General features: G+C 48.4%; 2 protein-coding genes across 2 annotated transcripts; both read left to right on the top strand.

Moving 5' to 3' along the window:
• The first annotated feature begins 9,613 nt into the window (after positions 1-9,613).
• On the top strand, positions 9,614-10,262 carry LOC136483060 (uncharacterized). The gene is made up of 3 exons (XM_066480176.1): positions 9,614-9,797; positions 9,889-10,104; positions 10,193-10,262. Exons 1-3 carry the CDS (start codon positions 9,711-9,713, stop codon positions 10,229-10,231), a joined length of 342 nt encoding a protein of 113 aa, XP_066336273.1. The 5' UTR covers positions 9,614-9,710; the 3' UTR covers positions 10,232-10,262.
• Positions 10,263-25,276: 15,014 nt separating this feature from the next.
• Positions 25,277-26,342, top strand: LOC136481061 (14-3-3-like protein GF14-6). Its single transcript, XM_066478443.1, has 3 exons — positions 25,277-25,363; positions 25,489-25,611; positions 26,115-26,342. Exons 1-3 carry the CDS (start codon positions 25,277-25,279, stop codon positions 26,340-26,342), a joined length of 438 nt encoding a protein of 145 aa, XP_066334540.1.

Raw genomic sequence — 26,342 nt, 5'->3', positions numbered from 1 at the left:
CAACACAAGTTGTAAGGTACGCCATGTATCTGCCTCCAAAACTCGTATTCTCTGAAGCTTCATCATATCATATATAATGAACAAACGTTACAATGAACTTCGCACTCAGTTGTTTATTTTACTGTGCTCCATTACGCAAAGGCAAATCCTTTTTTTTTTTATAGAGTTTAAAGGCAAAAAATGCCCCGGTCATTGCATTATCACAAGGACCAAAACAGTTTAAAGCATTCAGTGAACATCACCAAAACACAGAAAACTCTCAAACCACAGCCCACTTCTCAAAAACCGACTAACAGCAACTAAAAGAGATTACAAAGGCAAATCCCTTCAGAGTTACAGATCCCCAAACACACACTACTGCAGCGAGCCAACGAGGTCATACTGAAGATTGGTATGAACAAACGGTACAGGCGTACAGCAAATTAAATACAGTGCCGAAGCTGACGAAGCGATTTTGTTTCTTCATTAACATGATTACATGAACTAATCAAACCACTGCACTCAAAATAAACACGGCCTATCTACAAGCACTTATATATCGCAAATGAACGTGATGTTGCTGTTTTTTTTTTCCCGAAACAAGGACTTCACAAGTTACTGCAATGAGGAGCATATATATAAAGATAAAGATTCTAAAGATTAGTAGTGCAAGTCGCGTCAACACCCTTGCGTTTTGCTCTTCCGATCGAGATATTCCTGGTGATAATAATGGTCATATGGCCATGCTGCCATCCAGTCAGGAGTAGGCAGGAAATAGAAGTAATTGGGAAAGGTTCAGACAAACAGCACAACAATCAAGCAGGAAGGAAAGGCAGGAAAGATGAGTGCTTGAGAGTTTAGAATCTGGTTACAAAATTCCTGATTATCCTCGCTTCTCTCTGATAGCGTCTATTTACAAGGCTTTCGCCCGCAGGAGCTCGCAGGCACACTCACAACCACTCAGCGCCAGCTAGACGCACGTTGGGCCGGTGAGCGCGTGATCCAACCCGAGGCACTTGGGCCGCTTCTTCTGAAGTAGCTGCCGTAGATGGGCCGTTAACACCCCCGGTCCTTGGAAGCCTGCTTGTCCCCAAGCAGGAGCTCTAGGAAAGGCTTGATGCAGCTGCAGCAAATTCTCCCAGGTTGCCATGTCAGGCGGCCAGCCAGACCAGAGGATTAGGCCTTGCTCCACCGAACCATTAGCAGTAGGCATGACACGAGGCTGCAAAACTTCCATAGGAACCCGAGGCAACTCAATGTTAGCTGGTAAGGATGGAGATACCTGGACCTAAGGAAGAACCACAGCTTTCAATTGGAAAACATGAAACATCGGGTGAATAGCAGCTGAACTTGGCAAAAGCAACTTATATGCCACCGAACCAATGCGCTCCATGATTCGGAATGGACCATAGAACTTGAAGGACAACTTTTGATTAGATCGAGGGGCCAGAGAAGACTGAACATAAGGTTGGATCTTGACAAACACCATATCACCAACACTGAATTGACGTTCAGAGCGTTTCTTATCAGCTTGACGTTTCATACGTTGTTTGGCTCGAGCTAGGTGTTGACGGATCAAATCAGTCATAACTTGACGATCTTGAAGCCAAGAAGACAGTTCAGGTACAGCCACATCATCCAGGACAGAGATTCCAAAATGGCGAGGTGGGTAGCCATAAAGAGCTTCAAAAGGAGAACAACCAAGTGCAGAGTGAGGGGAAGCATTGTACCAGAATTCCGCCAAAGCAATCCAAGAGGACCATTTAGCCGGGCAAGCATTGACAAAACAACGTAAGAATGTCTCCATTGTCTGATTGAGGCGTTCAGTCTGACCATCAGACTGCGGGTGGTAACTTGAACTCATCTGCAAAGAGACATCGGCCAAACGGAATAGCTCACGCCAAAATTGACTGGTAAAGATACGATCCCTATCAGAGATAATGGCAGTTGGTAGACCATGCAAGCGATAAACATTGTTGAGAAATATCTTAGCGACCACGTACAGCAGCTATAAACGGATGGAGCAAGGGCAGGAAGTGGCCATACTTTGTGAAGGAATCTACCACAACGAGAATGCAGTTAACATTACCAGAGCGGGGCAGCCCCTCAATGAAATCCAGAGATATAGTTTGCCAAGCAGCGACCAGTACTGGCAGAGGTTGAAGGAGACCGGGCAAACGACTTCGATCGGGCTTAGCCTGTTGACAAGTAATACAAGCTTGAACGAAGTCTCGGGTAGCAGATTTCATGCCACGCCACTGGAATATCTGCTTCAACCGAGTATATGTTGCCGGAAATCCAGAGTGACCCCAAGGCGCTGGCATGGATGGCATGGAGAATTTTCTACTGCAGTACCCTGTTGTCCCCAATCCAAATACGTGTACCCTGACGGAGAACACCATCTCGTAGAGAAAATCCTAGCACGGCTGCAGAATCAATGGTGAGCTTGGCTATCATCTCTGATGACATAGGATTAGCAACATACCCTGACACCACCTCTTGTATCCAAGTAGGGGCCACCACAGAAATAGCAGCACATGATGAATCATGAAAACTCTTACGAGACAAAGCATCGGCTACTTGGTTTGCAGCACTTGGCTTGTATACAATGCGAAATTGGAGACCAACGAGCTTAGAAAAGAGCTTCTGCTGCCACGAGGTATGCAAACGCTGGTCAGTAAGTTGGGCAAGGCTCTGCTGATCAGTAAAAATGGTGAATTCAACATGTTGTAGATAAGAACGCCACTGCTGAACGGCCATCAAAACTGCCATGTATTCCTTCTCATAATTACTCAGCCCACAAGAACGGGTTCCCAATGCTTTGCTGAGAAACGCCAATGGATGACCCTCCTGAGTAAGAATAGTACCAATACCACTGGCACTAGCATCCGTCTCAATGCTAAATGGCTTGGAGAAGTCAGGCAAAACAAGGACTAGTGAAGAACTTAGGGCGCGCTTTAGTGCTTGGAATGACTGATCGTGGGAAGAAGTCCAGATAAACAAGGTGTTCTTTTTAAGCAGCTCGATCAACGGTTTTGCAATGACACCAAAATTGTGGACAAATTTTCTGTAATATCCGGCTAAACCCAAAAAAACTGCGCAAATCTTTAACTAGCTAGGGAGTACGCCAATTGACAACAGCAGCTACTTTTTGAGGATCAGTGGTAACCCCTGCTGGAGTAATGACATGTGAGATGTCCAGGTTTTAGCCACCCAACGTCGCCACTTGCTCGAAACTTTTTCAAATTTTTACCACAGCCTCCGCATGCGATGACAAGACACGTCGTCAAGTTTCGTCATTTTCGGACTCCGTTTCGATTTTATAAAATTTAAAAACACTTTTCACGCGCGTGGCTCGGTGTGTTCCGACACCAACACGGTCGAAATTTCACGCGAGGCCCCGCACACGGCCTCAACATGCTCCAAACATCATGAATATCATTTTCTGAATCGCCGGATTCCATTATTTCATGTACCTGCAGTTCAAATCTGGAGCTGCCGGAAAAAATCAAAGAAACAGAAAAAATCAATGGAATATAGCAAAATAAATCAAAATGACCCCAAACTTGGAATATATCATGTACTTACTGTAGCAAGTCAACACAAAAAAACTGGGATCGAAAATCGAAAAAAAAAATTAATTCTTTGCCGACTGCCATAAGTGGCAGTTGGCAAAGAGCCTTTGCCGACTGCCAGGGAGGATGGCAGTCGGCAAAGAATTTCTGAGAAAAAAATCAAAAATAACCTTTGCCGACTGCCAGGGAGCAGAGCAGTCGGCAAAGTCTTTTTAAAAAAAATTAAAAAAAAAATTTTTGAAAAAAAAATAATAGACCTTTGCAGACTGCGTCACATGCTGGCAGTCGGCAAAGGGAAAAAAAAAAGAAAAACGTCGCCTTATCCGCTCGGCCCGCCCTCCCCCCTCCCCAAAATCCCGGCCGCCTGCCCCAAAATCCCCTTCTCCTCCTCCCCCGGCCGCGCGCGCCCTCCTCGGCGGCCGCGCGCCCCCTCCTCGGCGGCCGCGCGCCCCCTCCCAGGCGGCGCGGCGCCCTCCCCGCGCGGCGCGGCCCTCCCCGGCGGCGCCCCCCCGCGCTGGTCCTCCCCCGGCCGCGTGCGCCCTCCCCGGCGGCCGCGCGCCCCCTCCCCGGCGGCCGCGGCGCGCCCTCCCCGGCGGCCGCGCGCCCCCTCCCAGGCGGCGCGGCGCCCTCCCCCGCGCGGCGCGGCCCTCCCCGGCGGCGCCCCCCCCCGCGCTGGTCCTCCCCGGCCGCGTGCGCCCTCCCCGGCGGCCGCGCGCCCCCTCCCAGGCGGCGCGGCGCCCTCCCCCCGCGCGGCGCGGGCCCTCCCCGGCGGCGCCCCCCCCCGCGCTGGTCCTCCCCCGGCCGCGTGCGCCCTCCCCGGCGGCCGCGCGCCCCCTCCCCGGCGGCCGCGCGCCCCCCTCCCCGGTGGCCGCGCGCCCCCTCCCAGGCGGCGCGGCGCCACTCCCGCGCGGCGCGGCCCTCCCCGGCGGCGCCCCCCCCGCGCTGGTCCTCCCCGGCCGCGTGCGCCCTCCCCGGCGGCGCGCGCCCCTCCCGGCGGCCGCGAGCCCCCTCCCTGGCGGCGCGCGCGCCCTCCCCGGTGGCCGCGCGCCCCCTCCCAGGCGGCGCGCGCCATCCCCCGGCGCGGGCCCTCCCGGCGGCGCCCCCCCCACGCTGGTCCCTCCCCGGCGGCGCGGCCATCCCCGGCGGCGCCCCCCCCGCGACAACGCGCTGGGCCACCCCGCGGCTGGGCCCTCCCGGCGCTGGCGCCCACGCCCAGGCCTCACCGGCGCTGCCCGCCCGATCCGGCCCCGGCCAGGGCGCCGCCGCGTGCAGCTCCGGCGTCGGCCCCGCAGCGGCCGCGGCCTCGCCCCGACCCGCCCCGGCACCGTCGCTGCCCCACCCGATCCGGCGTGCCCTGCTCCGTCCGCCGTCCGCGTGCCCTGCTCCGTCCGCCGTCCGCGCGCCGTCCGCCGTCCGCGCGCCGTTCGCCGTCCGCTGGCCCTGCGTCGCCGTCCTCGCCGCGCCGTCCTCGCCTCGCCGTCCTTGCCTCGCCGCGCCGTCCTTGCCTCGCCTCGCCGTCCTCGCGCGCGCCTCTGCTCCACGCGCCGGTGACGCCGTCCGTGACGACGAGGTAGTAGTACTACTAGTAGTAGTAGTTTACTTTGTTAATACCTGCTTATATTCTTCTGCATGGATTGGAAATACATTTGTGGTTGTCGGCCATCGTGCCTGACATGTATATGTGTTTGTCGGCCATCGTGCCGTCTTTTCTTGCAGGTTTGGTAACCTTCCCGTACAGGGGAGGTGCTGCCGAAATTTTTCGTTCTCACTAATTGTTTTTCTTTTTCAGGAGGGCTCCCATTGGAGGCTAGCCGGAGGAGCATGACTCGGCACTGCCCCGCTAGCCTTTCTTCACCGGCACCTGCGGTATGACCCCTCTTTCCGCCACATGTAGTCGTAGGTCGTGTTACCCAGTTAGGCGTCTCCCGTCCGAAACGGATACGGTTGGAAGTATGCGTTCTTCGCATATGTATAACCGTATCCATTTCGGATTGTCCACGTTATTTGGACAGCCCGAGGATGCGCAGACGAGGTTAGCTCCCATGTTCCGCTCCCGTCCGAGTCAGAGTTTCGGCAGGACCTCCCCATTGTTCTCTGGATACACACTCTCCCCGCCGGGACATGTATCGGGAGAACAGCGGGGAGGTGCTGCCGAAATTCCGTCTAGGACGGGAGCGGAGCATGGAAGCTAACCTCGTCTGCGCATGCTCGGGTGGGATTAGGACCTATCCTTCACCTATTAGATGGTAGGAGCGCGTTGTAGATGCACTTGCTGGTTTTATCACATGTTAACATTGCCGCATGACAGAGCATGGGTGACCGTGAGTGGATGTACTCGGGCTTCGCAAGTAAGAGCCACGAATGGATCAGGGGGATGACTGAGTTCCTGGAGCATGCATTTGGCCTAGCTGCTAAAGGGTCGATTCGGATGCCGTGTCCCTGCAGCGAGTGCAGGAACAAGAAGAAGAAAGTAAAGGCTCAGGTGTTGAGAGATCTGTTCAAGCACGGGTTCGTTCCAAACTATACTCGTTGGCGCCACCATGGTGAATACCATCCTATTAGGGACGAGGTGGTGCGACCCGTCCTCGAGGAGTATGATGGCGATGCTGGGATGGCAGACATGATGGCAGACTTCCACGAAGCACGGTTTGGCGAAGGAATGGATGTGGAGGAAGATCCGGAGGAAACCGCGAAGGCCTTCTACGACATGATGGAGTCGGCACAGAAGCCCCTTCACGAGAAGACAAAGCTTACGCAACTGGATGCCATCTCACGCCTGATAGGGTTGAAGTCGCAGCTGGGCATTAGTCGAGACGGCTTCGATCTCGTGTTGAGCATTGTTGGGGGACTGCTTCCGGCAGATCATGTCCTGCCGACGAACACCTATGCTACACAGAAGCTCCTTCGTGCACTTAAGATGCCGTATGAGGGGATCCATGCTTGTCCGAAGGGGTGCGTCCTGTTCAGGGGAGACCTTGAGGAAGCAAAAACCTGTCCAAAGTGCGATGCCTCTAGGTTCGTGTTGGTAGAAGGCTCTGATGGCAGCATGAAACAGTCTAAGGTCCCCGAGAAGGTCGTACGGCACCTTCCTTTCCTACCGAGGCTGCAACGGCTGTATATGACGGAGGAGTCCGCGAAACAGATGACGTGGCACAAGAATGGCAAAAGATACCATCCTGACAAGATGGTACACCCGGCGGACGGTGATGCATGGAAGCACTTCGATAACATGAATCCTGTCAAGGCTATGGAGGCTCGGAATGTACGCGTAGCGCTGGCAACAGATGGGTTCAACCCATTTGGAATGATGGCGGCCCCGTACACTTGCTGGCCCGTGTTTGTGATCCCCCTCAATCTCCCCCCCGGCGTCATGTTTGAACCTAAGAACGTGCTCTTGACGCTGATAATACCTGGACACCCGAGCGACAATATGGGTGTGTTCATGCAGCCGGTGTGGGATGAATTGGAACTTGCTTGGGAAGAGGGGGTACTCATGTACGACCGGGCTACGAAGAGGAACTTCAGAATGCATGTGTGGTACCAGTATTCAATGCATGACTTCCTAGCGTATGGCTTATTCAGCGGGTGGTGTGTTCACGGGAAGTTCCCTTGCCCGACATGCAAGGCAGATGTGATGTTCACCTGGCTGGCCAAGGGCGGCAAGTTTTCTTCTTTCGACAAGCATCGCCAATTCCTGCCTGAGAACCATGAATTCAGGCTAGATGTAAAGCACTTCACGAAAGGCGTTCAAGTCACCAGCCCCATTCCGCAGGTTAAGAGCCCTGCCGCCGTCCTTGCCGACATACAGGCACGTCCTGGCAGAGTTGAGCTTCTTCTTCCGCCAGCTTTATGCCAAGGAGTTGTCTCGGGATGTTTGTGTTGAACTGGAGAAGGCTGCATCTCTGTTGCTCTGCAAGTTGGAGATGATATTTCCACCCGGCTTCTTTCTGTCCATGCAGCATCTGATCTTGCACCTACCGCGCGAGGCACGGTTGGGGGGTCCCGTGCAGGCCCGTTGGTGCTATCCAATCGAGAGGTGTCTAAAGCTTCTTCGGAAAAATTGTAGAAATAAAGCCAAGATTGAGGCTTCCGTGGGAGAGGCCTCCGTTCTAGAGGAGGTGTCGACCTTCACACAGGCGTACTATACTGAGAAGCTTCGCAGCATGCACAATCCAACCCCTCGTTACAACGCTGACGAGAACTCATCGATACTCAGCCTTTTCCAAGGGGATCTCGGGAGTGGAAGCGCAAGTACCAACAAGCAGTTGAACCATCAGGAGTGGCAGACTATCATGTTCACATTGTTGATCAACCTTGATGAAGTGATTCCTTATCAGAAGTAAGTTCTCAATGAGCTTGTTACCTACGCCGTCACTATCCTCCATCTATCATGGTCTGACCCTCTAGTTTCTTCCTTCTTTCAGGGAATTTATTAGGCAATACTGGAGAGGCAATAGGGCTCCTACCGAGCAAGAAGAAGACAATCTTCTTAGACACGGTGTGCCCGATTTCATCTCCTGGTTCTGTACAAAGGTACCAACCAACTAACCTCTTTCCGACTTTGTGATTCCACTTTGCTCCCCGGAGCGAGTTATGTAACGATCTCCTACCCTTGCAGGTCCGAACGGATGCAGAAATGAGCGATGAATTGAAACAGGTGGGCCGTGGCTTCTCCCGTAGGGTGAAGTCATTCACCGTTTATGATGTGAATGGCTATCGCTTTCGCACGAGAAGCTACGAGGAGAGTCGACCCAACCTAAAAACCATGTGCTGCGGAGTTCGTACGCCCGGCACGGATGGGAAGGACTACTACGGCATAGTCGAAGAGATATACGAGCTCAACTTTAAGGGTGCCGGGACTTTAGCGCCGGTGGTATTCAAATGCCATTGGTTCGATCCTGATATCATGAGGAAAGACCTTACGATAGGTCAAGTCGAGATTCGACAGGACTCTAGCTATAAAGGAGACGATGTCTACATTGTGGCCAACCGAGACGCCACGCAAGTTTATTACCTCCCATGGGCGTGCCAAAAAGACGAGAAGCTTGCGGGGTGGAGCCTTGTGCATTTGGTGTCGCCGCGCGGCAAAGCGCCTCTCCCAAACGACGACGATTACAACTTTGACCCAAGCACCGATGAGTTCTATCAACCTGAGGGGCTAGAAGGTACCTTGGAGATCGACATTGGTTCGCTCATGGGCATGGAAGTAGACAACGAAATCGATGAGGACGAGGGTGAGGAGGTGCAGGATGCCAGGGACTTAAGAATGCTTGAGCGATGGCAGATGCAGCGCGATGGAGTTGTCCAGGAGGAGGTACATGATGATGACTATGGAGACGATGAGGATGATGATGACAGTGATGACTTAAGGGAGCTCGACAATATTGATAGCGATGACGACGATAGTGATAGAGATGACGACTCCACGCCCGAGATATTGCCGTTCGCGGAGATAATTACGAGGCCATGTAATACTATATTGTTATTATTATGTTCCTTTACAAGTACTTGTCATTTATTTATGCTAACAATTTTGTTCTTTGTCATTGCAGGCACTCGGCAAAATGCCAGGCGGACGGCGGCAGCGGCCGCATCGAGCAGTACGCTCGGCGTACCAGGTCCCCCCGCAGGAGACCGCCGACGACGACGAGGAGGAGGAGGAGGTGTTGGTGCGCGGGTCGTCCAGTAGGGGGTCCCAGCCCCCCAGCGGACGTCGCCAGGCGACCAGGAGGCTGCCGTTCTCGTCCTCGCAAGGGGGGACGACGTCGCGTGACGACGAGCGCGGCGGCGACGACGACGACGACGATGACGACGACGACGGCGACGACGCGCCTACACCAGGCGAGACGGCTTCGACTTCATCAGGCGTGGCCAAGGTGTACTCGCGCGGGCCCACGCAGCTTCCTAGGGTGCGGCCGCAATTCCACCAGCGCCCTGTGATCACACCCGTGGGCCAGACGTAAGTAACCATTATTGATTTCACTACTTGTTCATATGACATGTCAAAAATCGAACTGAAGACTAACAATTGTTCTTAATGACTCGTGCAGTTCCTGGAAGATTGTGAGTGGAGCAGGTCAAGCACGCCATATCAATGGCATCCAGGGCCTCCTGATTAAGGAGTACTACCCTGGCCTTGTCAACGTCAACGGCGAGATGAAGGTGCCCACCAAGTGGTCCCACTTCTACCTCGTCGAGGAGGGTGGCGAGACCATCGCGGCAAAGATAAAGAGGGAGTTTTGGGTGAGTCTTTCATCGCACCGCATTGCTAAATAGTACGCATTCGTCGGACTTCTTGCAAAAAGGAAATGCTACATGATGTGTCTGTGTGCAGGACTTCTTCACGTGCGAGGAGGGTAAAGCGGCCCAGGCGGCGCGAGTGCAGGAGGCGGTCTGCAAAGATCGTCTCAAGGACCTGTACCATGAGGCGCGCATACAGGCCATCCGCGACTTCCACGCTAACGTGCTTGGAGAGAACATCAAGAAGCCCCAAATCCGCCAGAGAATGAACTCGAGGGAGGCCGACCTCACCCAAGCGCAATACGAGCAGGTAATTAAGTATGACAACATTCGTTCAGATTCCTTCAGTGAAACATTACACTAATCTTCTCGCATGTCAAATACTTGATGTCATGCAGGTGTGTCCGTCGTGGTGCGACAACCACAGGGAATGCTAGACGGAGATTGTGCGCATGTGGCGCACGGATGAGGCGTACACGAGGCGCGCCGACCGTCAGGGCCGCCGTGCGCAGATGCGAGGGGTGTCACACCACCAAGGGAATCAGCCCCTCCCCCAGTTCGCGACAAGATGGGTATGCGTCCGTTCATGTCTTAATCCTTGCGCTCAATTGTCAATACTTGTAACCATGTTTGTGTTTTCAATGCAGACGCAGACGCACGGTGGGCAGGAAATCAACGAGTACACCGCGTACCTCCTCTCTCACAAGGGCAAGGCGACGGATCCGAACAACGTCTACAACCCGGAGGACGGGCCCGATGCGTACACCAACCCCACCGCCTACGAGAAGGCCACCGAGTACACCATCGCGGCTCGCCAGCGCTACGGGGAGACGTTCGACCCCACCGCCGAGCCCCTGGACACAGACCTCCTGCAGAGGTTGGGACCAGGGAAGCAGCACGGCCGCTACTACATGGCCCACAGTGCCCTCGACCCGTCCCAGGTTCCTACGCTGACCCAGGTTCGATCCACGCCCACGAGCTCCAGCGACATCCCCGTAGCGCCCCGGCGGCAGTCAGCATCACAGGTAAGTGCCATTTCGTTCGTCGTTCACTCGTTTCGCATCTGTACATACAATCAACACTGCGGATGTAATATTGCAGGCCCAGATGGAGGCCAAGATGGAGGAGAGGATCGCCACGTTGCACGCGCAGATGATGGCGCAACAGATGGCTTACCAGCAAAGCCTGCAGCAGCACTACAACACTCAGATGCAGAACATGGCCAGCTTCTTCCAGTCCATGCAGACGCCCGGGGCGTCTACACCGCCTCCTCTTCCAATGTTCGCTCCACTGCCTCCTCCTCCAGAGTTTTTTCCTGTGCCTGCTCCTGTCGCTCCTGGAGGGACCCCGGTGAGTATATTGACTCTTGCTTTAACTTGTGCGTCCATGCTGCAGATACTAATGACATCACTTGGCGTTTAACTTGTGCAGGTACAGTCGGCGGGTTCGAACTCGTCTCCTGGAGGTCCCGGCCATCAGATGATGTCGTATCCACCACCTGCACCCTATCCACCGTATCCACCTCCGCGTGGCCCTCCTCCGACGTACTCGTGGCCGCCGGTGCGCGGAGGGTGGCAGTACGCGCAGGCGCCTCAGTTTGGTCCAAGGGGGTTTCCGTGGGCAAACCCTGGGGGCTCTAGGGGCGGAGCGGACGACGAGACCGGGGACGGCGCGACGAGCTAGGTACTTGTCGATTCTGTTATCATGTATCCACCGTATCGTCGAAGTTGTTGTCATGTATTTCTTTTCTTCGTTATGGACCTAGACTTGTTATGTTGAACTTCGTGTGATGGACGTCGACTTGTGGTGTTCGACGTGTTGGACTTCATGTGATGGTTGTAATGCACTTGTGTGGTTGTTATTGTGACATATATGTGAGATATATGTGATGTTGTGCGTTATTGTGATATATGTGGTGATGTTGGCGACAAATGTGATGAAATTGTGATATAAATGGTGCTACCGGTGCTTCTGGTGAAATTGGATTATAATTTGTGATTTTGCAGGGTTTTGATGCGAGAAAACAGAAAACAAAAGCAAAAAAAAAAAATTCCAGCTTTGCCGCTGGGCAAAAAAAACCCCAGGAAGAATCTTTGCCGACTGCAACTCCGAAAGCAGTCGGCAAAGAACATTTCAAAAAAACCCCAGGAAGAATCTTTGCCGACTGCAACTCCGAAAGCAGTCGGCAAAGAACATTTCAAAAAAAAAATATTTTCTTTCTTTGCCGACTGCCGAGCTGGCGGCCCGTCGGCAAACAATTTTTGAAAAAATAATTCTTTGCCGACTGCCGAGGAACCAGCAGTCGGCAAAGCCTGCCGTCAGGGCTGACGGCGCCACGTGGCTATGCCGACTGCTGGCGTGGCAGTTGGCAAAGGATTTGCCGACTGTGTGCCACGTGGCAGTCGGCAAATCCGCCTTTGCCGACCCAGGCTTTGCCGACTGCTCTTTGCCGACTGCCACGTGGCTTTGCGGTCGGCAAAGCCTTTGCCGACTGGGTTTATGCCTTTGCCGACCGGGGCAAGCAGTCGGCAAAGAGGCGTTTTCCTGTAGTGCTTCTCTCTTCTGTTTGTAATAAATTAATGAATTACTATATATGTTTCACCATTTAAATTTATAGTTTTTTCTCTTTGCATATGCCTTCAACATGTGTTTAGTTGAAACCTAGATTATATTATGTCTGCACTTATCAGAGCACATTTGTGATGACATATGAATCTAGATTTTAGATTGCAACTTTCAGTCATTTTTGTTGCCTTAAATTTTATTATCCATGTGTTAAGTTAGCCCATGTGTCATGACATATGAATCTAGATTTTGGATTGCAAGTTTCAATCTTTTTAGTTGCCTTAAATTTTATTATCCACCTGTTAAGTTGGAGCTTCAATGCTTATTGTTACCTTTTATTAACTCTCATTTTGTATTTTTTTAAATTATACTAGCTACTAAGCGTGAAGACTTGGTTATAGTCTATATGCATATTACTACAATGACATAAATGGTTATTTCAACCCGCACCATGAAACTGAAGATGTTATATGTGTAGTAATATTTTTAGTAAACAATTGGTCAAGTTCTTACAATTAAGCTATCAATGTATACATTATATTGTTTCTTTCAAATGTATAAATTCATCAAAAGTAACAACTTACATTTTTAATACCATATTACACAAACAGAATATATATTTACTTTGCGTTATTCATTCATTATTATAATAGCGGAATAAGTTAGTAATTTAGAAGGATATATAGGTGTGCCTTTTCTTATTCAAGTTTTCTTATGATAGCAGATGTTGGTAATCTGGGAGACTGTGTTGTGGGCTTCCAATTAATAGTAATAAGATCGTTGCTAACCACACATTTCTCTTATAATCGTTCCACATTTTTCTTCCTAAATGGTTATGCGTGCACTTAGATTTCATAGGTATGTGAATCTATTTCACATCACTAGGAACTTGTTGATTTAGATGGTTACAAAAACTGATGAACTTTTGCAAAGTTTGCTTAGCAAAAAGTACAACATATTTTGAATATGCTAGTTTAATCACAAACCAAACAAGGCAGGTGTATCCTTTGAGGACGGAAAAGCTTTCTATTGAATTAAGGAAAAAAGGTAGGGAAAGGTTGCCTCGATGCATGAAATGTTTGGTCCAAGTTTAGGGCCCCATATTGGAATGAATGAAATTCACATAGACTTGTTGGAATTTTACATTGGAAACAGATGAACTCACATTGAAACCGAGAGATTCTGCCTTAATTCCAAGGAATTATTAGTATTGATATGATATTCTAGGTCATATTGTATACTCTCTCGGTCCTGATTTTCAATTATCCTATGTCAAACTGTCATAAGTTTGATCAAGTTTATAGAAAAGAACAATAATATTTATGGCATCAAATGAGTTTCATTAGATACATTGTCGGTGCAGAAAATGACCAACTAGTAAATATTTATAGTTTTGCTGTACGTTGTGATCGGAGGTGGCCTAGCACTCAATGACACGGGATTTATACTGGTTCAGGCAATGTGCCCTACGTCCAGTATGGATCGGTTGGTGACTTTATTCCCGAGCCCAGGTGCTCAAAGTCTGTAGTGGGGTTACAAATGAGAGAGAGAGAGAGATGGGGTGTCCGGTCGGTCCGGTCGGAAGGGCCGAGATCGACAAGAGCTATGCTATGAACGAAGTGTCCAACCCTAAACCTAAACTTGAAGAAGTCGACTTGGGTGAACTCTCCTTTTTTTGTTTGGAGGGAGCACATCCCCTTTTATAGAAGAAGGGGATGGCTTTACAAGAGAGAGCGCGTTGGTGCAGTTGGCGGCTGATGCGGCCACTGTGGTCGTAGATCCTCCTCGTGCTCACGTGTGAGCTCAGGGGTCTCCGCGTGAGGACCCGGCGAGGCGTGGGTCCGGAAGGACTCCGTTACCCCCAGCGGCCGTTCCGGGGCGTTCGCCGTAGCGTACTCCCGGGACCGACGGTGGCTAGGCGCCACGTCGCCGATGCTGGAGCCATCACTCCCGACGTCGTCATCCATGATGTCGAGGAAACAGGTGGGAGCATAGCTCGCCATCCCCACGAACTCAGACATGAGAGGGTGCGGTGCCAGCACCTTTTGGAGTCCCCGGGCGTATGCGTCCGCGGAAGACGCAAGGCCATAGGGGAACCGGCCGTATGGCGGCTGCGATGGGGACAACGGTATCCCACCGGGTATTTGGCGGAAGATAGAGCGCAGTAAGTAAATAACAGCATGTATATTACTCACAGCGGGGTTTGAGCAGAGAGTTTGCTCGGAATGAAGCGTAGATGCCGCGCCGTCGAAATCGCGCGTCCTAGAGTCGATGGAGGACGTTCCTCCGACGGGTGCCGGGTCGCGAGCCTCCTCGCAGAGGTGGAGTATGCCGAGCCGGTCGGCGACGAAGTCCAGGCTCCCGCAGTGGAAGGCCTGGAATGGCTCGAAGACGGGTGGAACCTGCATCCCGGCGGGCGAGACTGCGGGGAACTTCAGCGAGCCGAAACGAATCGTATCGTCGGAGCCCGCCACGGCGGGAGTGTCAGAAAAATGGGCTATCCGATTACCAAAAAAGTGTTGAACGTACAGCGTCTTCCCCACAGACGGCGCCAACTGTCGGTGCAGAAAATGACCAACTAGTAAATATTTGTAGTTTTGCTGTACATTGTGATCGGAGGTGGCCTAGCACTCAATGACACGGGATTTATACTGGTTCAGGCAACGTGCCCTACTTCCAGTGTGGATCGGTCGGTGACTTTATTCCCGAGCCCAGGTGCTCGAAGTCTGTAGTGGGGTTACAAACGAGAGAGAGAGATGGGGTGTCCGGTCGGTCCAGTCGGAAGGGCCGAGATCGACAAGAGCTATGCTATGAATGAAGTGTCCAACCCTAAACCTAAACTTGAAGAAGTCGACTTGGGTGAACTCTCCTTTTTTTGTTTGGAGGGAGCACATCCCCTTTTATAGAAGAAGGGGATGGCTTTACAAGAGAGAGAGAGAGTACGGACGTTTCTAAGCCTTGTTGCCCACACCGATAGGGATGGGACTATGGTGGGCGCCCACAATACTGTTGATGTCACTGCAGAATGTCAGGTGCACGTGGGAGGTTGAGCTGCTTTCTTCGAGACTGGTGGACGTCGGTACCTGCAAAAAATGCTGTCTTGCCGACTGGAGGCAGGGCTCTACCGAATTCACCTGGTATGGTGAATTCCGGCGCCCACAACACTGTTGATGCCCAGAGGCATGGGGGGTCTTACCGTACGGGTGTTCTGACCGGCGCCTACAATACTGTAGAGGTAAATGTCGGCGCCTACAACACTGTACATGGTAGAGCGGTTGTAAAGTACTGTTCCGCAAGGTATGGTCCCTGGTGCCATGTTTTGACTTGCGAGCCCTGTTTTGCCTTCCTTCGTACGCCTTCTGGTTCCTTCCGAGCGGGCGTCCCCAGTTGGATGGCCCCAGTCGGTTCTGGTGCGCCAGTCGGAGAATAGCGATGGGCAGGGTTTTCTATGAACCCCGGTCGGAGACACGGGGTCAGAGTCGGAGGCGGTCCTCGGGTCAGGCTTTCCGAGCGGAGGCCGTGCGAAGGCGGCCGGGGCCTAACGCTAGCGCTCCGATCGGAGAGGCCGTTCGGAGTTGGCCTGAGCCTGAGCAAGTGCTCCGGTCGGAAAGATGGGCTGAAGGCGGCTAGGGCCCGAAGCGAGTGCTCCGGTCTGTTGAACTTAGACTCTCGGGCCAGTCCAAAAGAAGAAAGGCCGTCCTCCTGGGCCGAGCCCTGGCGTGGAAGCCGGTCCTCGAGGGACCCCGGGTTTATGAACCCGACATACATCATGAAATATACTTTTATAGTTTATCTCTTTGATTTGATATATATTAGTATTCTTCTCTACAAATTTGGTCAACTGGGTTTGACTTAGGCCAACTGAAAATTCATTATATTTCAGGACTGAGGGAGTTTATTTCTATATTTGAAGCTAGAGGACACATACAATATCTGCATGAACTTTTCTCCAGGAATTATTCTAACCTTGTTTCTGAAATGGCAGGTACTTAGAAAATGGAAACATAGGTGGAATAAATCCGGGAAGCATACACCATTGTGGTACCATCAAGTGCATTAATGCCTCGAATTGGCACTGAGGTGCTTGCACAGAGAACGAAATAGAAGACCTCCCATATGCTCCATTATCCATGAGCTCAACGAATTGGATAATAATACCAATGTATCTATATTTGATCAGGTAAGGGTGTTTGCTACATCGTCCTCCATAAGCAATTTAGTTGTAACACCCCCGGCATCACAAAAGCATAGGATGTCACTAACGTCCCTTCCTTCCTGCCAAAGTATAAAACTCAAAAATAGAAACCCCTACACAAACTATAACGTGGAAGCACCAATGAGAATAAAGCTATGATTAAGATAGGTTTCAACGCAAAAGTTACTATTAAACCACAAATGGTCACCAAGCTAGTTAATTCTAAGTTTATAACAGCAAGACAAAAGTATCATTATTATCACTAAGTGGATAAAATAGTGAAGATGTGCTGCTAATCCCATCCCTTGAAGCAAAGCATCCAATCAAGCACCTAGAAAGATAAGACGGGTGAGAACAAACTGCCTGAACATGTCATTCAAACTACAAGTTAATTAGACATCAATTTAATATGGAAGATATAACATCGTAAGAAAATAATAGTTAATAATCAAGTTATTTATCCAATGAGATTTCCGTAAAGAAGTAAATGATATTATGTAAGATATCCAATAAATTTTTCATAAAGAAGTAGAGGACATGATATACAATAAATAAACAACCTCCACATATGAATGAAACAATACTCCTCATAAAAAAAACAATACTCATCATATCCACCTTCAAGCCAACATAAAACTTCAATATAAATAAACCTGAAAGAGTGCAAATGCAATGCATATGCATGTCCATTGCCTCTATACCCAACAAGGTATGAAGCTGCATCGTATCCCTCCTCGGGCAACGTACGCTGCTATACCGGTATGGTCGTGTCCAACAAGCGGCGACAAAATCCACAAGAGCGCTCCAGAATAGTCATATAACTTTCTCTTTGACCAGGCTCAAGAGCACTCCAGAATAGTTATATGACTTTCTCACTGACCTGGCTCGATGCATATGCTAATAACAAGAATGCACGTGATGCAATGATATGATGCAACTGCAAGTATACTTACCTCATCTGCCGTATTCATCCACACTCATAAACATACCACCTACCTCATGATGATAGACATATGACAAAAGATTCAATAATAAAAATCATACAAAACTACTTCAAAGGATAAGTGAATTTATAATTAGGTATATCATCTCTAATGGATTAACGTTATGATAAAGTGTAGGTAGAATAAACAACAAGTCAAGCTATAGCAACCATCGCTACGTTTACTTGCATTCACTGAAGATCAAACACTTGAGCTAAGAATGATCCAAAAGCACACCACCTGTTTAAACACCATCACCTCAGAAAACATACTCATGCGAGCATACACAAATAACACATGAATCGATTCTACGGCCTATGCCATTGTTTTTCATCAAAACAACGGCCAATCAACAACAGCAACTTTGCTTCACATTTTTACTGCAGACAAATCTCTTATCCAAAAAATATTAAACTTTATCAGAATATACAACACAACATGATCTACATGTTATAACTTTTGGATTTTGAAGAAACTAAGATACCCAAGACAAGCCAACAAACTAACTGAACTTTTCTGACAATAGAAAAACAACAGCTGACTAAAACATGCATAACTAGAGATATAATGATCCAAAATTTATTAAGTTTACCAATATGGAAAGCTTATGCAATTTACTACGCCTTTCTTTGAGATCATTCATAGAAATTATGGACTTAAGATATTGTAAAACTGAACGTATCTGAAACTGTCCAGAAGTCTGACAGCACAAATGCATCACAAAAGAACGATTATATCTCCCAAACCAGAACAGCTATGAAGGTGATCTCTATGGCAAAAGAAAGGTATTGAAGTCTATTACTGAAATATGATTTTTTAAATAATTTTTGGCAAGTAAAAATAGCCTTAAACAGCATATAAACAACAACACAATATGTAAAACAATATAATTTAATTATGAGATTAGAACCCTAAACGAATTAGGTAAACCCTAACATAGATTTCCCATTAAAATAGTAGGGTAAAGCGAGTGTTACCCCAATTGTGAGTATGATGACGATCCACAACGATTGAACTCTCATTTCCCCTTCTTTCTTGCAACGATCCCGGCCGTTACACACCTTTCATCGACTTGATCTACTCCATGTACGGAATCACAATCAAGAACAGCGAGGGATAGCATGGGATTGAGAGCAAAACAAAAGGAGAAGAAGAACCCTAACCGGTTTTAGAAGAGGAATGGATACGGCAGCGAACGATGGTCAAGACCTTGCTCTCTTCTCTTTCTCTTCTCATCTGAATACGAGGTGACGGTGGCTCCAAGTGGATTAGGTTTTGTGATAGGGAGGGGTTGAGAAGGACACGGCCAGAGGGAAAACCCGACTCAGGTACTGCAGCGATGCTACAGTAAGTCTTTTGGTTTTTTAATTATTTTTAATTTTTATAAAACTTGCAAAACCTATATCTCCAAAATCCAAACTCCAAACAACGCAAATGAGTAGTCAAACGGAATGTGTTCGATGAGCTCTACGCATCTAGGGTCTCTGATCGTCCATTCGAGCAATGGATAAAAATTTGATTTGTGCCACTCATTAAAACTCCCGTTGAACCCTTTGCCACTTTACGCTTTCTAACACACAAAACGTATTTTGGGTGTTATATTAGTACATGGTCATGTTAATCTGTATCTAAATTTTCTCCCAGAAACATCCGTTGTTGAAGGACATGCTTGAGATTGAGCCACTGGAGCTGCATTTCCTGTTTGAGCACAATAAGGTGATAACACGCTCAATTGAGATGATTAATGATACAGACGATTACTTTGCCTTCAGAGTTACAACCGCGAGCTCACTTCTGTACTGCACACAACCAAGCAAAAATATTGTTCCACCACGATCCAAGTTTAGTGTCACCATAACACTGCAGGCACTGGAGATGGCACCCGAGCAATGCAATTACGGCGCATCCCAGTTCTACGTCGAGAGCACCAGAGCAGATGAGAGCCTCGAAGCCGAGGATATAACTGAAGACATGTTCGGCGAAAAGCCTGGTAAAGTGGTTGATAAGGTGGAATTGCTGCCTGTTCGATAGGCTGGCTGGGCTAGCTGGTACTGGGCTTATCAGCCCAACCGTTCGGCAGCCCAGCACTAGCCGCACCAGCCGAACGGCTGGTCTTATACCCGTTGCTCGGTCGCGTCTCTCACTTTCTCCCCTTTCTCCCGTCGGTGGCTAGGGTTCCACGCACAAGCGCCGCTCCTCGCCATCGCTCCGCACATGTACCGGCGGTAGTCTGCGCCGCGTCAACGGGCGGCGTCGGTGGCCACCGGATCCGGGCGCGGCCGCCTCTGTACGCCGTCCTCCTCGTCGGGGCTGCGGTGACAGTGTCGTCGTCCTCTTCCCCCACCCCGCCTCCATCGACGGCGCCTACGGCCAGCCAGGTAACCCGAACCCCACGCCTTCGTCCTCTCACCTGGTCGCCTCTGAGCCGCGGCTGGTCGTCTTGTAGTTTGACCTCCGCACGGCTAGGGTTTCCCTCACTCTCGCTGGCCTCGGTGACAGTGGTCTCGGCCTCCCTCCCCGGACCCCGCCTCCATCAACGACGACTCCTTCCAGAACAGTAAGCCCCCCGAAACCCGACGCCGCTGCAGTTTGACCCGCCGGATCTAAGATCCAACATGTACTCATGTCTGCTCCTCTATGTGTCCGATAGAAATCCCCACATCTTGTTTCTATACTACAGAAGTGCTCTACGTACATATTTTAGGACTATGTTTCTGAATACTTTCTGAACAGATCTAGTAGATGATGCTTAATGGCTTAGTTAACCTTCGAATCACCTTTTGCTAACCGTTGTTTGGGTTTGCAGTCAATTTTTGCTACTAGTAATTTAATGGAAGCTTCGTCACATGCTTATGTTGTGAATGTATTGCTTACCTCATTTGGCTTCATCGAGAAGCTGAGTTAGTTTAGTTATTTTGCAAGACGACATTTTCCTTAACTTAGTTTCTCAGTTTTGTTCGATTGATTTGACTGGCATTGAATTTGTAAAATGTTGGAGTAGTAGTCGATTTCTGTTGTTATTAACTTTATTCCGGTGCGATATAGGGTTATGTCCTACGAGTTATCGAGTCTAATGATTCATTGTTGTGTTAAATGTCAAACAACAATTCTAGGCAACTATGTCTATCCCGCCAATCTATAACTCTTTTTCAGCTCCAGTCAAGCACTCAGCAGAGCTACGCGCAATCAACAAAACCCTGTTGATGCATGGAATCTACTGCAATACCCATGGTTTCTAGATTACAAAATGTGCTTACCTATAGCAAAAATTTGATTTAAGATTGCAATGAACACGATATTTACAATGTCCACAGATCTTCGCTGTTGTCTATTTCATTGTTGTATCAATGCAAATGGTCATTGAGCTTGGCCTGATTTATCATTGCTTTGATATTCATACGTACTAAACAGAACTGGAGTCTGAAATAGCTATATGTAGAATATGCGTGGGGGTATGCCAAATAAGCAAGGAAATGTCACACTTAGATGTCAAGTATGGTTGTTTTCACTTATCTCTGCATCTTCCAAGTCCTAGATGCGGAAGATAAACCCTGTGCCCAAAGAAATTAAATGATTTTGTTTTGTCACATAGTTTTTTAGCGCTTTGGCATTTATGCCTCATAATGATGCCACATAGTTTCCCAGCAAGCAAAAATTGATTGCAAACCCAAACAATGGTTCTGAATCTGTGTGTACATATAGTTGATTGTTTTAGCTCATTCTTGCCTAAGTGGTGAAAAGTATAGCTTAAGGCTTCATTAGTGTTAACTTCATACACAGTGAATTCTCTGTTGATACTCTAGTTCAAATTATGTTAGACAGTACACATGTAATGTTCTTCACCCCTTTAAATGTTCAATTTTTCAGATTATGTTTTTCATCTTACAAGTGTGCTCTATGATTGCACTGCAGACATAGAAGGGACGTTTCGTCCGGTTGTGATCAACGCTGCCCAAACTGGCAGCGTCGTCGGCTTTGTCTTGCTCTCCAACTGCTGGGAGCCACTACAACCTCGGCTCAAAACACCGCAAACGGCCACAAAAGGCAAGTTAGGGATATGATTTGTCAATTTGCTGTTTGGATTTGGGGTTTAGTTCTCTTTTGGTCATTGTTACAGTGACAGTGAATGGTGGTCCTTACACACCATGGTCATTCTTGTGGTTAATTTGCTTGCTTCATCTCTTGCTTTTCACCATGAAATTTTGTATGTATGCTCAGTTTTCAGTTTCCAGCAGATTCTTGCTTGCTTCTATCAGATTCTAATACATTGCTCAATTTTTAGTTTCCAACATACAACAGATTCTTGCTTGTGGGGCAGTCCTTAAGACATCAAAGCTTTATGATTTTTAATTAAAAAATTGGACTTTGTGCTTCTATGTTGCCTTGGTCTTCCCTGATGGACAATTCTTTGAATTTTTTGTAGCAATTAGGTTCCTACTAACTCAGTACTAACTTCGCAATCACTGGAACATGTGTAGGAAAGTAGCCAACCCGCTAGAAACAAGTTCAAATGGCCCCAATGCTGTGAGCAACTGATCACGATTTTGGGACACACCCCACGTGATAGGGGCCAGTTGGTATCGACAGGGGGCCATCGACCTGACAAGTCACCCAGTAATGGAAGCCCTCGCACTCCTCCTTCCTTGTCGGACGAGCCGGTCGTTCCACCTAGTAGTCATCAGCCCTCGAAGCGAGTCCATAGAGAATATTCAGTTAACAGTCCTCGTAGCAAGAAGAGTAGCCAAACTCCATCCGTAGAAGAGTGCCTTGAAGACCTAGGCCAATTTCTCAGAGAGGCTAGGTCCCAGAAGGCCCGTCGTAACGCCGATGCTCAGGAGTTGGCCCAAGTCCAGGACATTCTGATTCAAGATGGTATCAGCGAGGCTGATGTAGTATTCGTGCAAGCCCTAAACCTTTGTAGAGACAGGCTCCGTCGCCAGGGTTTTCTTAAAATGAAATCTAAAGAGGGCCGGCTGAACTGGATCAATGTGACGTGGGCCTTTGTGTGCTCCAACAAGTCTCAGTGATCACCACATTTCTTGTTTTTCTACTATTTGCGGATATCCACCGTGTGCATGTTGAGTTCATTCTGTTTGTTGTTTCGTTATGTTCATTTTTTTGTATTACCAAAGACATTATGCATGTATCACCTATCTGTTGAGTGCATGTCGTTGTCTTGAGTTTTGAATAAAAATTTGTGTACTGCTGTGAGTGTTGTAAGACATTATGCATGTATCACTTTTCTCTTGTACATCCCAACCTGTTTTCAAGGTGCTACCTAGTTCAAGTATCTTCATATGTTCACTTATTTGCACATGTTTTGTTCCTAATATCTGCATTACAATCTGACTGATTTCTGCCCATTTGCAGGTAGCATCATGAGCAGCATGAGCAGCACTGACGAGTCATCGTACAGCGACACTTTCAGTGATGGACCGAGCACTATGACCGTGGCAAAGGCAGCATTCATCCTGCTGAAAGGTATTATGTCACAGCAAAGGCCTGAGGTAAATCCTCCTTGTCCCATTCCTAAGCTATCTGGAGCCCAATGGATGCAGCTTACCCTTGCCGACCACACCAAATGTTTAGACAGTTTGCGCATGACGCGTGATGACTTCATGCATTTGCATGAAACCCTGCTACTATTTGGCCTGTCACAAATAGATAAGTGTACCTCGGCAGAAGCTCTAGGCATGTACATCTGGACCTGTGCCCACCAATCGGCTAGTAGAGAGTGCAAGGATAGGTTGAAAGGTTTTTAGATACAGTTAGCAGAAAGATTACAGTAGTTGCAGAGGTCATGTATAGGTGGGCAAATACTGTCCTAGTGCTAGCAGATATGAACTACGCACGCATGAGCCACAAATTTGCTGCATATGCACCATGGTTTGATGGATGCATAGGTGCTATAGATGGCACGCACATAAAGGTTGAGGTTAACTGTGAAGCAAAGACTGATTTCTTCAATAGGAAAGGCGAAACAACAATAAATGTTTGTGCCATCGTGGATATGGATGGCCGTTTCACATACGTGGGGGCCGGGAAGGCGGGAGCATGCCATGACATGGTGGTGTTGAAAGACTGTCAGGACGACGATTCGTACCCACATCCCCCACCAGGTTCATGATGCCTTGATGTTCACATACCTTAATTGTTTGCTTGTAGTAGATGTATTGAAGCACACTTTTGTTCAATTTGCTATGACAGCTGATGGCTATATATTGTCTGCTTACACAATTTGCAATTTGATCTCTCGCTGTTTTCATCGCTTGTAGGCCAGTACTACCTGGCGGATGCGGGTTACAGGGAGATGCCAGGTTACATGACCCCCTACAGAAACACAAGGTATCACATCAATGATTTTAGGGGCATAGATTTCCAACAGTTGCAGAGGGAGGAGAAATTCAACTACATTCATGCGAAGTTGCGAAATGTAATTGAAAGGAGGTTTGGGGTGTTGAAAGAACGGTGGCAGATTCTAGACGGGGTGCCGTACTACTGTAGGATGAAGCAGGCTATGATAATCATTTCATGCTTTGCTTTAGATAATTTTTTGTGGATGCGTAAGTACGGCGCAGATCCACCCTATTATGAGCTGCCGGAGTGGGTTGTGCTAAATCGGGGAACCCCTATCTCTGGAGTTAGGGAGTTAATATCTATGGTTTTGTGGGGTGGTGTCTGATTTAGGTCAAGGCTGTTGTTTTAGAAACAGTAGCTTTAGTTACAATTCCATGGCAGTCTTGTCTTGTGCATGTGTAAGGTTTTGCGGGACTATGTTCGTTTAAAAAAATGTTTTTTGGGACTATCATATTGTGTTCATTGGTGTATGGGGAATTGTAGTGTCACAACTACAAGTGTCAAGTTCTATAGTGTAGTTGAGCAGACAAGCCCACAAAAAGTGTGCACTTAGATTGGTTTCTATGTATTTGATGGTGCCCGTCCTGTCAGGTTAGCTCAGTTTATAAATTATTTTAAGTCCTGTCGTAGTATCTATGCATTTTATTTTCCATGACATGTTTTATTGAACTATCATGCAACAACCCAATTGAATCAACTGTTGATTGCGAGCAGATCTCAAAGATGCCAAATCTTGCATTCACCATAGCAAACAAGACTTTCACCTTAACCCCAGAGCAAGTAACTCCCTACTTACATTTTATTAAGTGTTTGAATTAGTAGCGAAGCTGGGGGAAACCATGATCTCATTTTCAAAGTTCAGTTCATTTATCGGATGTTCTTGGGTGCAAACATACTTGTTCTAGTTCTCTTGAATGACTGATTGCCTTTGTGCTGCAGTACATAGTGAAGCTGGAGCAAGCAGGACAAACCATCTGCATCAGCGGGTTTATGGCATATGATGTACCACCTCCTCGTGGTCCTCTCTGGTAAGCTGAACATATATGTACATAAGTGGCAGTAATCCACACTCTACAGCCCGCCGCGCCTCATGACGCATCATCTCCTCCATTGAGCAGAAGGAGGAGGGCCAAGGCAATGAGGACCGTGTAACACTCGTCAAGGACTACCGTGGCAAGATTGAGACTGAGCTCACCAAGATCTGTGATGGCATCCTCAAGCTGCTCGAGTCCCACCTTATGCCCTCTTCAACTGCTCCCGAGTCCAAGGTCTTCTATCTCAAGATGAAGGCTGACTACTACAGGTAATATGATTATATGAATCCCAGTAAGACTTCCACATTTTCTTTGGGATTGTGTTTTCGTTTGACTGATGCAGTTGTCATGATTGGATACCTTGCTGAGTTCAAGACTGGAGCTGAGAGAAAGGACGCTGCTGAGAACACCATGGTGGCATACAAGGCTGCCCAGGTCAACAATTTTTTGTTTCATTTCTTAATCAGTGTGCAATTTTGTTTGTGACACATTATGCTAATTTTTTTTTCATGTCATGTTATATTACAAGTTTGCTGAAAAGGGGTTTGTGGTGCATTCAGGACATTGCCTTGGCTGAGCTTGCTCCAACTCACCCTATTAGGCTTGGATTGGCACTTAACTTCTCAGTGTTCTACTATGAGATTCTCAACTCACCTGATCGCGCCTGCAGTCTTGCAAATCAGGTTTGTTTTTCAGCATCATTTGATGTTTTGTTAGTATATTATCTATGTGGATGTGCAGTGCTTGTGTAGGGAATTGCTGGTCTGCTTTTGATGATATGCTGTACTTATGAAATGATTTGGACCATTGTTAATTGAGCAGTAAGGGGAAAATGGCATATAGGGCGTTAGTGTATCACAATATTATCACTAGAGGACCATATTTGCTATGTTGCCTTTTTCTCCTTTGATGCATCTCTAGACTGGTTGGTACATAGGGCGTTAGTGTCTCATTTGAGTAATTGTTTTCCGTTGTCACACCTGCCGTCATAAATCTGTACTTTTTGTACATGGATTGGTTGGTGCACAAGTTGTGATATGGACAGGAAACCTAACATTTTGGTTTTTCACTATTCTGTCATTGACGTATGCAACAATGGAAATTTCTTGGAATCAGTTTTTTGGGAGAACACCTTTTAGTTGCAGTCAACTGTTGTGCTAATCTGGACCAAAGTTGCAATGTGCAGATCAGCTTCAATTCGACGATCAATGCCTATGCCACTTCAGGACTGTATAGCGAGGCGAAATGCATATTCCAGGAGATGCAGGACTGTAGGCACGCTGCCGACTCGTTCTCCTATCTCGCGCTGATCAGAGCATACACGGAGGATAAACTGTACACTGAGGCAGAAGAAGCCATCCAGATGATGCTGAACATTGGACCTGACGGGCATGTAGCCTCATTACGTGACTAA

This window comes from Miscanthus floridulus, chromosome 9 (assembly GCF_019320115.1).
Source record: "Miscanthus floridulus cultivar M001 chromosome 9, ASM1932011v1, whole genome shotgun sequence".
Lineage (NCBI taxonomy): Eukaryota > Viridiplantae > Streptophyta > Magnoliopsida > Poales > Poaceae > Miscanthus > Miscanthus floridulus.
The sequence above is the reverse complement of the archived record's forward strand: the minus strand, read 5'-3'. Positions and strand labels throughout refer to the sequence as shown.

Excerpts from the sequence above, each read along its gene's own strand:
- LOC136483060 (XM_066480176.1), top strand. The coding sequence starts at position 9,711 with ATGAAGGTGCCCACCAAGTGGTCCCACTTCTACCTCGTCGAGGAGGGT. Across the intron at positions 9,798-9,888 it reads AGATAAAGAGGGAGTTTTGG|GACTTCTTCACGTGCGAGGA; the intron begins GTGAGTCTTTCA and ends GTCTGTGTGCAG. Across the intron at positions 10,105-10,192 it reads CCCAAGCGCAATACGAGCAG|GTGTGTCCGTCGTGGTGCGA; the intron begins GTAATTAAGTAT and ends GATGTCATGCAG.
- LOC136481061 (XM_066478443.1), top strand. The coding sequence starts at position 25,277 with ATGATTGGATACCTTGCTGAGTTCAAGACTGGAGCTGAGAGAAAGGAC. Across the intron at positions 25,364-25,488 it reads TGGCATACAAGGCTGCCCAG|GACATTGCCTTGGCTGAGCT; the intron begins GTCAACAATTTT and ends TGGTGCATTCAG. Across the intron at positions 25,612-26,114 it reads CCTGCAGTCTTGCAAATCAG|ATCAGCTTCAATTCGACGAT; the intron begins GTTTGTTTTTCA and ends TGCAATGTGCAG.